This window comes from Canis lupus, chromosome 30 (genome assembly GCF_003254725.2).
Source record: "Canis lupus dingo isolate Sandy chromosome 30, ASM325472v2, whole genome shotgun sequence".
Classification (NCBI taxonomy): Eukaryota; Metazoa; Chordata; class Mammalia; order Carnivora; family Canidae; genus Canis; species Canis lupus.
Window position 1 is genome coordinate 35,561,379 of NC_064272.1, and position 12,968 is coordinate 35,574,346.

Below are 12,968 nucleotides of genomic sequence, written 5' to 3' on the forward strand. Positions count from 1 at the left end.
CCTCACAGCGATTCGGGCACAGTTTTGTCCCAGCTGTGCTTGGCTTAGCTGTCTCCATGCGTGGACCCTTTGCACCGCCTGCGCCTGGGGTTGTAGCCAGCACAGAAGGAGACTCTCCTCAGGTGTTTCTTGAATTAATGAATGTATTGTCAAGTGGGGCACGTAGAGCTATTGGAAAAGGTTTAAGAGTAGTTTTCACATCACTGCATCCTGGATATTCAAGGCTGTTATTGCCTTACTGTGTTTTATCCATAGCTTAAAGAATGTGGCTGGATGTATTCGAAACTGAAGAATCTTTTCTCTAGATTTCCATATTATTTTGTGTAATGTTCTTAATATAGTCTTTCTCCTTTGCATTGTGGACACCACACACACACACACACACACACACACACACACACACACACGGCATCTGCCACCCAGATGGCTGGGATATGTGCATCCTCTTCTTTACCCCAAAAAACAGCACAGTTTCTCCAGTCCAAGAGGTGCCTTGGAAATAAAACAAAGGCAGAGCTATATATTCCCCCTGGCCCTCCCTTCTCTCATACTCCTGGCCCTTTTGCTCTTCCACTTGACAAATGGCAGCAGCCCATGGATGCCCCTCCTTTGCTCTCTGTGAGGTTTGCTCCCAGCAGTGATGGCTGAACCTGCAGGGCAGATGAGACAACGTGGGTGCACCAGGTTTAGCTCAGCAGTAGTGACAAACATGCCAGGGCCAAGACCTTCTGAGCCTACTAGGTGCCATCTTGCTCCTTTATGCACAACCCAAACCCATGCCCTCTGTGACCTCACCATTTGTCCCTACATTTGTCCCAGTCCTTCCTGATGGGGCTCACCAGACCACATGCTTCCATGCCCTTCAACAGCCCGCTCACAGTATCACCAGAAAGGGGTCCTGCCACTGGCAGCCCAGAGCGGCTCATACTCCATCTGGCCATTGCCCAGACCTCTATCGAGTCAAACTTTTGGTTTGGCTCAGTTGATTCCTGGAGTTCCAAGACGAGGATGACTTCATTTTCTTCTTGTCCCATATTCTGTCCCTCTCTCCACAACGCCTCACCAGCCTCTACGCTGTCCTCTGAATTCACTGACTTGCCTCATTTAATATCTGCAGATTACCTGTGGTACAGTTCCCTCCTCCGGTACAACATTCCTCTGTTCTGATCAACCCATGCAACATAAAACCCAACCAAAATGATCCCAGATTTTTTCCTGCTGCCTGAAGCCCAGCCAGCACCTCACCTCATGGCCTCATTCTTGCTTGCCAGCAATTAGAGGTGTAATTGAATGGCATGCTGTACAATGAAGAGATGGCCAGGTGCCATTTCGAGTGACAGTCTCCCTCTCTGCAGAAATCAAAACTGATTCAAAGAAAGAGACCATTGTGGTCACTGGAGTCAAGAATTATATTTCGGGTGTTTTCTCACCATCAGAGAGAGAGCCTCTGAATTTATGTCCTTGGCTGAACACTGGACCTGGACCATGGACAAGTGTGCCGTAACGGCAGTAAGAGGGTGGGGAAAGGAAGTGGCCATGTGCAAACAGCCCTAAGCAGGACCCATCTCTCCAAGGCACAGAGCATTCCTATGGTAACCTGTATCCTTTTAGCTAAGGACATTCAATTGCTCCCTCATTTGAGTGCCATGTGGTTGGGGTAGTAACTTTTGCTTTCCAGTCCACAAACTTGCCAGCAGAAAAGCTAAACCCACAGGGTCTGAAAGGACAAATAATAAGATTTTTACTTAATCCCTTAATAGCTGGGTCCCAACTGGGTACCCTGCAAGGCGTGAACGGAATCTTACTCGTCTTTGTGAGCGAGCACAATGTGCTTAATGTTTGTGGAATTTAATTAAAAATCTCTTCTTAAGTGGAAGCAGATATGTCACTGGACAAAATTTAATTCCACAGAAGTTTTTGCTTCCTATTAATTTTACAGTCTGGACCACTTTTTACTCCACTAATGATTATACTTAATTGAAACATTATTTTAAACAGTGGTCTCCAGTTATAGCTACATTATAAATTTTTGTGGCCAGAGTAGTTTTGAGACAAATGATCGTTTCAGATTCCGAACTTGTCGGACCAACTGTCAAGCTTCCTACAAGAGCTACCCTCTGGCTCAGGAGTCACACGAGATCTGCTTAAGCGAGCATTGACAGCATTGACACGCTTTTCATGGCTGAGGAAATATTAAGACAATTTATGTTCAAAGTTATCCCTCCGGTTACAAATTAAATTGTATTAAGTTGGAAATTCGGAAACTCCAAATGCCTGGCCCATTAGCAACAGAGCTAAGAGAAAACTGTAGGATAAGTGATGGTGTTTTGCCCCACAGCAATCGTGTAGTGGCCTAGACAGGAGGCTGGCAGGGGGACAGAGTGTTATTTGTGTAGAAACATCTTTTTCAGACAGTTGCATGGCCTGTTCCCGGGTTACCTTTCTCACCCCATACACAGCCGTTGGTAATACTTCCGTGCTGCCACCAAGGGGCAGCAGAGAGACAGGAAGGCCGAATTTGGGGCATTTTGTTTTTTGAAAGCTAAAAGATTCCACTGAGGGGGGGCACTTGATGGGATGAGCACTGGGTGTTACGCTATAAGTTGGCAAATTGAAATCCAATTTAAAAAGTTAATCAATTTAAAAAAAAAATAAAGATTCCACTTAACCGATTCTGACTTTTTCTCCAAAATAGATTTACCCACCTTAAACCAGTGAAATTTATCCATTTTATTTTATTTTTTTGAAATTTATCCATTTTAAACCGTGTATTTCAAACAAAACGACAACAGAAACCCTGAGGCAGTGAGTATGATTTTTTTTTTTTTTTTAGCAAAGTAATAAAAACAAATATTAGGCTCCTGATGAATATCCGTTCGGCATTTCTATTGAGCAGCTGTCACTCTGCTAGGTACTGGGATCGCAGTGATGAACAAGAATTAGTTCTGTCCCTGAGAAGCTCACTGTCCTCTGGGAAGCAGATCTACTCAAATAATGAAAGGTGCCATCGGATCAGTGTTCTGTTAGGGGGATGTGTAAAATGCTTTACAGGGTAGGGCGAAGCCAGCTGCTCTTCCAGCCCGCCTTCAGTCTCGTCACTTCTCTGCTTCAGCCTGCCTCTTACACTCACCAGACACATGCAGGCCGGGGTGGGGGCACTTTTGCTCCAGTCCAGCTGCCTGGACAGCCCCCTCCCTCCGAGACACACATGCACACAGCTGCCCAAACCCAGCCTTTCTCTAGGATCCAGCTGGATGGACCCTCTGGGAGCCTTTCTCTGTGATGTCTCCGGAAAACCTCCAAACAGTTATCATTTGCGCTCATTTTATTTTTTTTGCTAAAAATTTTATTTATTTATTCATGAGAGACACACAGAGAGAGAGAGAGAGGGAGAGGCAGAAGGAGAAGCAGGCTCCACGCAGGGAGCCCGACGTTGGACTCGATCCTGGGTGCCCAGGATCAGGCTCTGGGCTGAAGGCGGTGCTAAACTGCTGAGCCCCCCCGGGCTGCCCTGTGCTCATTTTATAGTCACTCTCCTGCCTAGTGATATCTGGAACTATTAGGAAAATTGTTTTTATCTGCCTTCAGCCCTTTCCAACCATGTGACAAATGGCAGGAGCCCATGGAATTCAAGAAAACCTGAGGAGCGTCTCCTTGTGTGCTGGCTACGACCCCAGGTGCAGCCAATGCAAAGTGTCCACAGAGATTATAAGCTCTTCGAGGGCAGTAACCATTCCCACTCCTCTTTGCACTCACAGTACCTGGCCTAGCCCTTGTGGGGGAGGTGCGTATAAATGTGTGTGTGCACGCTCGCCTGGTTCTAATCCTGTGGCCTCCCTTCATCAGCACCTGGATCTCTGTACATCTGCACCCAGAGCCCAACATTCAAGTGTGTGGGGCCGTCCTTCAGAAGTTCTCCTTGTCCTTGCAGGATCGCAGTTCCCTATTTTCCGCTGTGTGCACAGAAACACCCACAAGGAGGTTCCTGAGAGCTACTGTGACTCCAGCATGAAGCCCACCCCCGAGGAGGAGCCCTGTAACATCTTCCCCTGCCCGGCCTTGTAAGATAGCCTCCCTGGGGAGGCCGCCTGTTATCGGGTCACTTCTGGCTGCTTGTGCATAGGACCTTTGTTTATTAAGGATTTTATTTATTTATTCATGAGAAACAGAGAGAGAGACAGAGACACAGGCAGAGGGAGAAGCAGGCTCCCTGCGGGGAGCCCGATTCAGGACTCAATCCTAGGACCCCGGGGTCATGACCTGAGCCAAAGGCAGATGCTCAACCGCTGAGCCCCCAGGTGGCCCTACATAGGACCTTAGTAGCAGATATAAAATCTGTCTGCATCTGATTTAGAACATAAGACTCAGTCTGGGCATGAACTGCAGTCTGTTGAGCAAGCGCACCAGTCTCTGGGGATGCATGGGGAAGCCTGTAGCCTTTAGCAGTGAGCACACACCTTTGGTGATTGGGAGCAATTATGTGTTAGCCTGGTGAGGGAAGCGGAGAATCACAATCCAGCGTGGCCAGTGTTGTGGGTGAGCTGTGAACAGAGAGAATGAGGGTCACAAATACATGGGCCAGGAGAAGTCAGGAGAAGTGTCTGGGGGGAGGTCTTGGGCTGGTTATTGAATGATAAAGAGGACACGTCCAGGAAAACAGAGGGAAGGGGCCCCCAAGAGGGTCCCGACATAAGTTTCAAAGTTAAGAGAAACATTCTCCTACGTATTGTGTGTGCTGATGCCTTATTTAACTAAGTGACAAAGCAGGACGTCAGGGGAGGACCATGAAACTGAGTAAGTAGCTCGTGAAAAATAAAGAATGCTGGGTCAAGGCTCCTAAGTCCCAATGTGAATTAATGTTCTACAGGGTGGAAAACTAATATTCGGAGTTCGGGGGGGTCTTTTACTAGATAAAAATCACCTGCACCTTCTCGGTTTTCTTTCATTTTCTAAAACTGGGACCTCAAAAAATAAAAAATAAAAAATAAAATAAAACTGGGCCCTCATCACTGGTAGCTAGCATGTCAACCAAGTGACACTCCTTCACGGAGTCCGATGGCCCTGAGCACACCGTTAAGCAGTGCTCCAGGGTGAGGACCGCCCAGAAGGACCCTGATGGTCCTGTGCAGCCAGTGGGGGTCAGGCTGTCTTCCTGCTGACTGAAGGTGACATGTCCCTGTCGCGCTCTCTCGTTCCTGAGCTAGCTGGGACATCGGAGAGTGGTCTGAGTGCAGCAAAACCTGCGGCCTGGGCATGCAGCATCGCCAAGTTCTGTGCCGCCAGGTGTACGCCAACCGCAGCCTGACCGTGCAGCCCTACCGCTGCCAGCACCTGGAGAAGCCCGAGACCACCAGCACCTGCCAGCTCAAGATCTGCAGTGAGTGGCAGATCCGGACGGACTGGACCTCGGTACGCGGGGCTCCCCCTCCCAAGACTCACTGCTGTCCCCCTGCCCAAGCCCACCACCAAGACCTCATTCAGGACAGCCCTGAGGTCTCCTAGAGGGACCCCATCCCAGGAGGCTCTGGGGGGGACTGTTTTGCAAACCATAGGATCTACCAATAGCACGATGGAGTTAAGGCTGGTGTGTATCAGTCACCCACAGCCGAATTTAAGGATGAGCCCCTGGGAGCCTTGTGCACACAGGTCTTCTCTGTCCCGTGTGTCATGAGAAGCCCACTCCTTCCAAGCTTGCACCCCTGTTTTGCAGATGACAGAGCTGAGGCCCAGAGCAACAGGCAGGACATCCAAGGTCTTAGAGAAAAGGTGGTGAAGTGTTCAGGGCTGGGATCCTCCCCACGTAGCATGGCATTGTGGGGGTCTCACCACAGCCGTCCACTCAGGTGGCAGGTGGCAAGGATGAGGGCACCAGAGCTCAAGAGCCCCCTCCCCCCGGAGGTAACGCTGCCCATCCCGCTGACGTGTTCCTCCTGTTTTAGTGCTCAGTGCCCTGTGGAGTGGGACAGAGGACCCGAGACGTGAAGTGTGTGAGCAACATTGGGGACGTGGTTGATGATGAGGAATGCAACATGAAGCTCCGGCCGAATGACATTGAGAACTGCGACATGGGACCCTGTGCCAAGAGCTGGTTCCTCACCGAGTGGAGTGAAAGGGTGAGCGTGACAGTGGGCAGAATGGGTTTTCTGCAGCCGGGACCACCGTGTGCCCAGCTGATGGGCAGCAAGTGTCTGTTGCAGGCACCCCAACACCACGGAGGTGAATCACTAGCTTAAGAATCCCAAGGGGAATTTCTGACTTTGGGGAAATTCCTTCTGTCCTTATACAAAGACCCAGGGGCTCCAGGGGTAAGCAGTGGATGTGAAAGAATTAGTTCTTCATGCTCCATGTGAATATTAAATACTGAAATACGAAATCAAGTGAACAATTACATCACGCCTCTCACGTGTTTGGTGAGTGCCTGGCATCTAAAAGTCACCCAGCAAGTGGCAGGCCCCTTCCTCCTTCCTAACTCAGCACAGTTCACAGACCATTCCCCTCCCCAGTAGACTGGCCTCCTTGGGGTCCTTGGCATCAGCTGTCAGCGATGACATCTGAAGCGTATTAGTTATATGTGTGCACCAGTTACCTGTGTGCAAGGAAACCAGCAAGAGCTAGAGTTCATCTATCAAAGACAAAACTAGGGGCCACTGGGTGGCTCAGTTGATTAAGCATCCAACTCTTGGATTTCGGCTCTGGTCATGATCTCAGGGTTGTGAGACTGAGGCCCATGTGGGGCTACGCTGGCCATGGAGCCTGCTTGGGAGTCTCTCTCTCTCTCTCTCTCTCTCTCTCTCTCTCTCTCCCTCTACCCCTCCCCTCCTTGCTCCCATGCATGCATGTGCATGCTGTCCCTAAAAAAAAAAAAAAAGATTTATAAGGATTCTGGAGTTGGGTCATGGTGATGGTTGCATGCAGTGTAGATGTAATTTATGCCACTGAAATGTACACTTAAAATGATTAAAATGGTAAATTTTATTGTATGTATTTTGCCACAATAAGAAAAAAGGTGCAGGGAAAAGTACTAAGCAAAATTCCAGAGCGTATCTTGGGGTCGGGAAGAGAGAGCCAGGAGGAGATAAAGAGCTTCATTCCTTTTCTTATGGAAGCTCCTGACTGGCCATCAGGAGATTGCTCTCGGGGCAGCAGACTGGCCTCCACGCCCACAGTTTGGTGGTTTGGGTGTCAGGATTCTCTAGAGCCCTTGGAAACTTGAGCTGTCAACAGGACTGGCTGGCTCTGTCTTCAGTACCTTTCTCTCGGTTGGGCCCGGTGTGCACCTTAGAGTCCCTCACTGTGCTCCCAAACTGTAGTGTGCCTACAGATCACCTGAAAACCCACACACGGTGCCTAGCCTGGGTCAGCACCAAGAGGTGGGCCCAAGAATCTGCCTTCCTCATGGGCTCCCAGGGGGCACAGAGGCCACTGGTCCAAGGGGAAGAGAGGACTAGGCGAGTTCACAGAACCTTAGGAAACAGCTCAGGAGCCTCCTCTCCCCCCAGCATCGTGTGAACAACGGGGCGACATGTCAAGTTCAGAGGAGTAAATCTCCATGCGTCACCATCCCGCCACATGGGTGGATTCCTCGGCCAGCATCCTTTCTGACTGCTTCTCCCTCTCGCTCTGCTGTCCCTCTGCTTGTGCTTTCGCTCTCTCGCTCTCTGTCAAATAAATGGATAAAATCTTGGGAAAAAAAAGGTTGGGCAAAAATTATTTTTATCACATATACAAAAAAAACCTTACATTAAAATGGCTATATCCTATAATATAAAAGTTTGTGATACAAACACAGAATTTATCATACCAATTGTCATGAATCAAAAGGAACAAGATCACTTGAAGTCTAGAGCACTTAAGTCCTTTTAATCCTTAATACATTATGTGACACCTCATAAAGAATATGCAGGGCCTAAGGTAATTTCATCTACAAATGTTCAATGACTCATACATTCAAATAGACTGAAGCTTGGAAATTTTTCTAAAGGTTCACATTCACTAGAGGAAATGCAAGGTTTAGAATGCTCATATGAAGATTAAAATGGCTGAAATTATTTTTTCAGTAAATGCTTCCTCATCTTCATCAATCATTATTCTAAAATATAAAGAGAATTGTTTATATTAACACAAACAGTATAATCAAAAGAAGGCTATATACAGAGATAGCGCAGGACAACTGAGTTTATAATACATCTCAAATATTTCATCTAAAATATTTAATTAGGGGATCCCTGGGGGGCTCAGCGGTTTAGCACTGCCTTAGGCCCAGGGTGGGATCCTGGAGACCCGGGATCGAGTCCCACGTCGGGCTCCTCACATGGAGCCTGCTTCTCCCTCTGCCTGTGTCTCTGCCTCTCTCTCTCTCTCTCTCTCTCTCTCTCGAATAAATAAATAAAATCTTTTAAAAAATAAGAAATATTAAAAAATTAAATAAATAAATAAAAATAAGAAATAAATAAAATAAAATATTTAATTACAGTTTTTATGAGACTATAGATTTAATAACTTATCTCTACTTAACAAATAGTAAATAGCCATTTTCTACTTTTTTAATGTGTATTTGCAAACATGTTGTCTCAAAAGAATTTTTCACTTGAATAATATGCACTTCCAACTAAAGACCTAATGTAGTTATGGATAAAAAAATGTTCACTTTTCCTGGTCATAAAGTAACATATAACATCATAAAAAAATATTTAAAAATCAGAAGAGCATACCTATAATCTTTTCATTAGCAGATAATAAGTTAAAATTTTTAAACTATATTGTCAAGCTTTTTTCTACTCATACATACTTTACATACATAGTGTTTTTGTATTCATACATATTTGAAGGACACAAATCATAATACTATGTCTATCATTTTGTAACCTTTTTTCATATATGTATTTATTATAAGCATGTTAATGACATTAAAAACATTTAAATCATGAATTTTTTTAAAGGTTTTATTTATTTATTCATGAGAGATACAGAGAGAGGCAGAGACACAGGCAGAGGGAGAAGCAGGCTCCCTGCGGGGGAGGGACCCCAGGATCAGGACAGGAGCCAAAGGCAGATCCTCAACTGCTGAGCCACCCAGGTGCCCCTAAAGCATGACTTTTAAGTAGACTAAGCTATTGTTTGCCTCCTATAACTGAATCAACCCCTATTTTTATTTCCTCTCCAAAAAACACTTGTAAATTTCCCTTTCATGTAAATTTGTTCCGCATCGTAACCTAAGTACTTGCTGGATCTAACACTTGTCTTAAAATTCCAAATAAAGGAAAGAATGAGCACTTTATTCTTCTGTTTAGGGAACTTCTTTGTTCTTTTTCAGAAAGATATCTTAAGCCATATCAATTTAGTGCTATGATGTAAATAAGTAGGTAATTTTGCTTTATTGACCCCCAGAACATAACATTATTCCCGAATGTTCCCACTTGGAGTAGATGAGTGAGAAGGGGGTGTGGGTGGTTTTCAGGAAGGTGCACTGGCTTCGGCAGCACTTCCCCCAGGACTTATGTCTTATTATACCTCGAGCAAGCTGCTCTCTGACCCTCTGTTTCCTCATTGGTAACTGCTGAATGAGCATTAAAGGGATGACATATTTGAAACCATGACCTCCATGAGATTGGTTACCAAGGGATGAGCCTCTGAATCACCAGCTTCACAAAAGGGTCAGTCCCCAGAAATGACCAGCTGGTGGCAGTCTTTCATATGTGACTCGTGGCTTTGTATAAAAGTCAACCTTGGGATCCCTGGGTGGCGCAGCGGTTTGGTGCCTGCCTTTGGCCCAGGGCTAGATCCTGGAGACCCGGGATCGAATCCCACATCGGGCTCCCGGTGCATGGAGCCTGCTTCTCCCTCTGCCTGTGTCTCTGGCCTCTCTCTCTCTCTCTCTCTCTGTAACTATCATAAATGAATAAAAATTTAAAAAAAAAAAAAGTCAACCTTGTTAAGATTTAGGCTGAGCTATCCCATTTTTTTTGCCATTGGAATAAACATGTATTGAGCACCTAATAATGCCAGGCATGAATGAGATACAGCCTCCACGTAAAGAGGTGAAGGGGGCGAAATTAAAGAAAATGTGATTGAAGTGTACAAATACTTAAGGATCCAGAAGACATCCTGTTGCCCAATTTAAAATAAAATAAAAAATAAAAATAAAATAAAATCAGTTGGGGCCCCTGGGTAGCTCGGTTTGTTAAGTGTCTGACTTCGGCTCAGGTCATGATCCCAGCGTCCTGGGGGCTCAGCAGGGAGCCTGCTTCTCCACTTGGTTGTGCTCTCTCTCTCTCTCTTTCATTCTCTGTCAAATGAGCCAATGAAAGCATTGAAATTAAACTAAATTAAATTAAACTCTACCTAATTGAGTTGAGCTTGTGAACTCAAACCTGATTCTTCTTTTAAACTTCCAGGGCTATGTAGTCTTTCTGACTCAATGACTCATCGTAAACGCGTCCTTGCAGTACCTTTAACTGAGGGTGGGCCTTAATCAGACAGAGGCATCATTTACTTCTTAGTTCTGTAAATCAATGACAGCTTTAAACGCAGGGGCAATATTTAGTCACAAGAGAGAAAAAAAAAAAAAAAAACTTTTAGAAAATCCACCAGCCTCAATTTTGTAACACCTAGTATCTAAGGATGTTTTCCAGAAGAAATAAGATGTCGTGCTTTCTGTTACTTAATTACGGAAGATGATGCGTGAACCTGAAGTTCAGGAATAGCCATGAGAGCCTTGTAGTCAGTCCTGAGAGGGCCGATTGGGCCAAGTTTAGCATTCAGCGGTCTGTGGAGCCAGAAGACAATCCTCACCACACAGTTCCTTGGAAATTTCATGCGTATCTGTGTTTGGTCAGCCCAGAAGTTCAGTGAGGAGCCAGGTCCTTTTACCAAGAGGATTTGGTCCCTCTCGCAAGCACATCCTTCAGGGGCGGTGAGTGGGAGTGTTTCAAGGCCTGGCTTTGAAAGGTGGTCCCTGCTGCCTGGTAGAGGCCCATCGTTCCCCTCATTCCTGCTGAGAGGCTTCCCACACCTGGGCCAGTGTGGATAACTACTTCCAAGTTGAAATGCCTTTGTGCTGTTGTTGTGTAATAAGGAGAAATCCCTTACAGGCTCATCCTTCTAAGGCTCTCTCATTGGCACTTGGTCTGGGCACCTTAACATTCTTTTAGGGACACCTGGGTGGCTCAGTGGTTGAGCATCTGCCTTTAGCTCAGGGCATGATCCCCAGGTCCTGGAATCGAGTCCCAGATGGGGCTCCTCTCGGGGAACCTGCTTCTCCCTCTGCCTATGTCTCTGCCTCTCTCTCTATGTCTCTCATGAATAAATAAATAAAATCTTTAAAAACAACAAAAACCCCACATTCTTCTTTTAAATGAAGCACATGAGGGTATGTGGAAATATTCCCAGATGTGAGTATGTTACTTGGTTTGGAAAGCAGAAATTAAGTTAGGTAAATGAAAATTACTCGGGAAGAAATATTCTTAATGTTCAAAACAGGAAGATGACTTAATTTGCCTTGCATTCTTCAGGAGGATTTAAATATCTTGAGTGTTTAAAGCTAGGAAAGAGACCAGATAATATACAGCTGAAACAAAAAGCCCTTTAGCCTAGAATATTCCAATTATTGTGGCAAAGGATTTTGTTGTTGTTGTTGTTGGCTCAGATTCCAAATAAGAAGGAAGATAGAATGCAAGTCATGCAAAGGGTTTGTGAGCCTATAGGGAAGGAAAAAAAAAAAAAAATTTCCCTCTACCCTAAGTTCTGCAACTGAAGCCTGCATATTCAACTGACAAAAGCCAGGTTAACAGGAGAAAAGCCAACACATTTCATCTAATGTTATTTTTTTGTACATGGCACAGAGAGCCTCATAAGACAGAAGTAAAAAATCCCAAAGACACAATTAGACTTTAGGGCTTCTATACCATTTTAACAAAGATTGGTAAATTTTGAAGAAGTGACTAGACAAAGGAAAGGGGTTGGGGCTTCTAGAGGAAATAAAATACAAGAAAGTGGCTTAGAAATATATGGGGAAACTAACTGAAGATAAGGATTATTTGGGTAAAGTTTGTTAGTTTAGACTCATCCTGGCATCAGCTCCCCAACACTGATTATAAAAGTGTTCTCTTCTTCCTGATACTAGGTGGAAATTTCCCACAGGAAGTTCATGCTCTGCTTTTAGGCAGGGATAGGGAGGGCAGAGAGCCCTTCCTGGATCTGAGGTTTCTCAAGTGCCTTCCATTCAAAATAGGTCAATGTAGTATACTTCCAGGTGACATGTTCTCATCCCCTTCAGGCGCTTTGCTCCGGAGAGTTTCCTCCTTGAGGAGGCAGGCCCAGCCCAGCAGTGGTCATATAAATGTTTGGTTATTCATCCAGGCTGTGACTTTACAAGACTAGATAGCAGGGACCCCTGAGTGGCTCAGCGGTTGAGCGTCTGCCTTTGATTTGGATGTGATCCTGGTTCAAGGATCGGGCCCCACATCAGGCTTCCTGTGGGTAGCCTGCTTCTCCCTCTGCCTGTGTCTCTGCCTCTGTGTGTGTGTGTGTGTGTGTGTCTCTCGTGGATAAATAAATAAAATCTAAAAAAAAAAAAAAAGACTAGATAGCAATGTACAAAAATGAAAATGGCAATTTTGGTAAGGAAACAAAGTGGTATGTTTTTTCTTTTCTCAAATTTCATTTAAACGATGTCACTTTTATTTTTTTTTTTAATAATAATGTTGGTAAAACAAACATTTTTAAGGGAATACCCAGCAGAAACCCTTAAGATGGGCTTTGGTTGTACTCTAAAGGGTCACTTTCAGAGTTGGAATGTGCTGGTGACAGAAGAGAAACAAGCAAGGAAGGACCCAAGTCTGTATTCATTTATTCAACTGATATTCATGGATTTGCCCATGGGTAAGGTGCTGACCTGAGAAGGAAGTAAAGATGCTGCAATAGTCCCTGCCTTCACTGAACCTGCTTCTATAAAGGAAAAAGTACAGTAG

General features: G+C 45.4%; 1 protein-coding gene across 3 annotated transcripts in view; it reads left to right on the top strand.

Annotated features, from left to right (window-relative positions):
• THSD4 (thrombospondin type 1 domain containing 4) overlaps positions 1–12,968 on the top strand; it is a 564,963-nt gene that overhangs the window by 528,776 nt on the left and 23,219 nt on the right. For all 3 annotated transcript variants that reach the window (XM_025472293.3, XM_049104441.1, XM_025472294.3), the window contains 3 exons: positions 3,932–4,061; positions 5,205–5,409; positions 5,940–6,113. In XM_025472293.3, the coding sequence (XP_025328078.1) occupies positions 3,932–4,061; positions 5,205–5,409; positions 5,940–6,113 (509 nt within the window). The remainder of the gene's footprint in view (positions 1–3,931; positions 4,062–5,204; positions 5,410–5,939; positions 6,114–12,968) is intronic.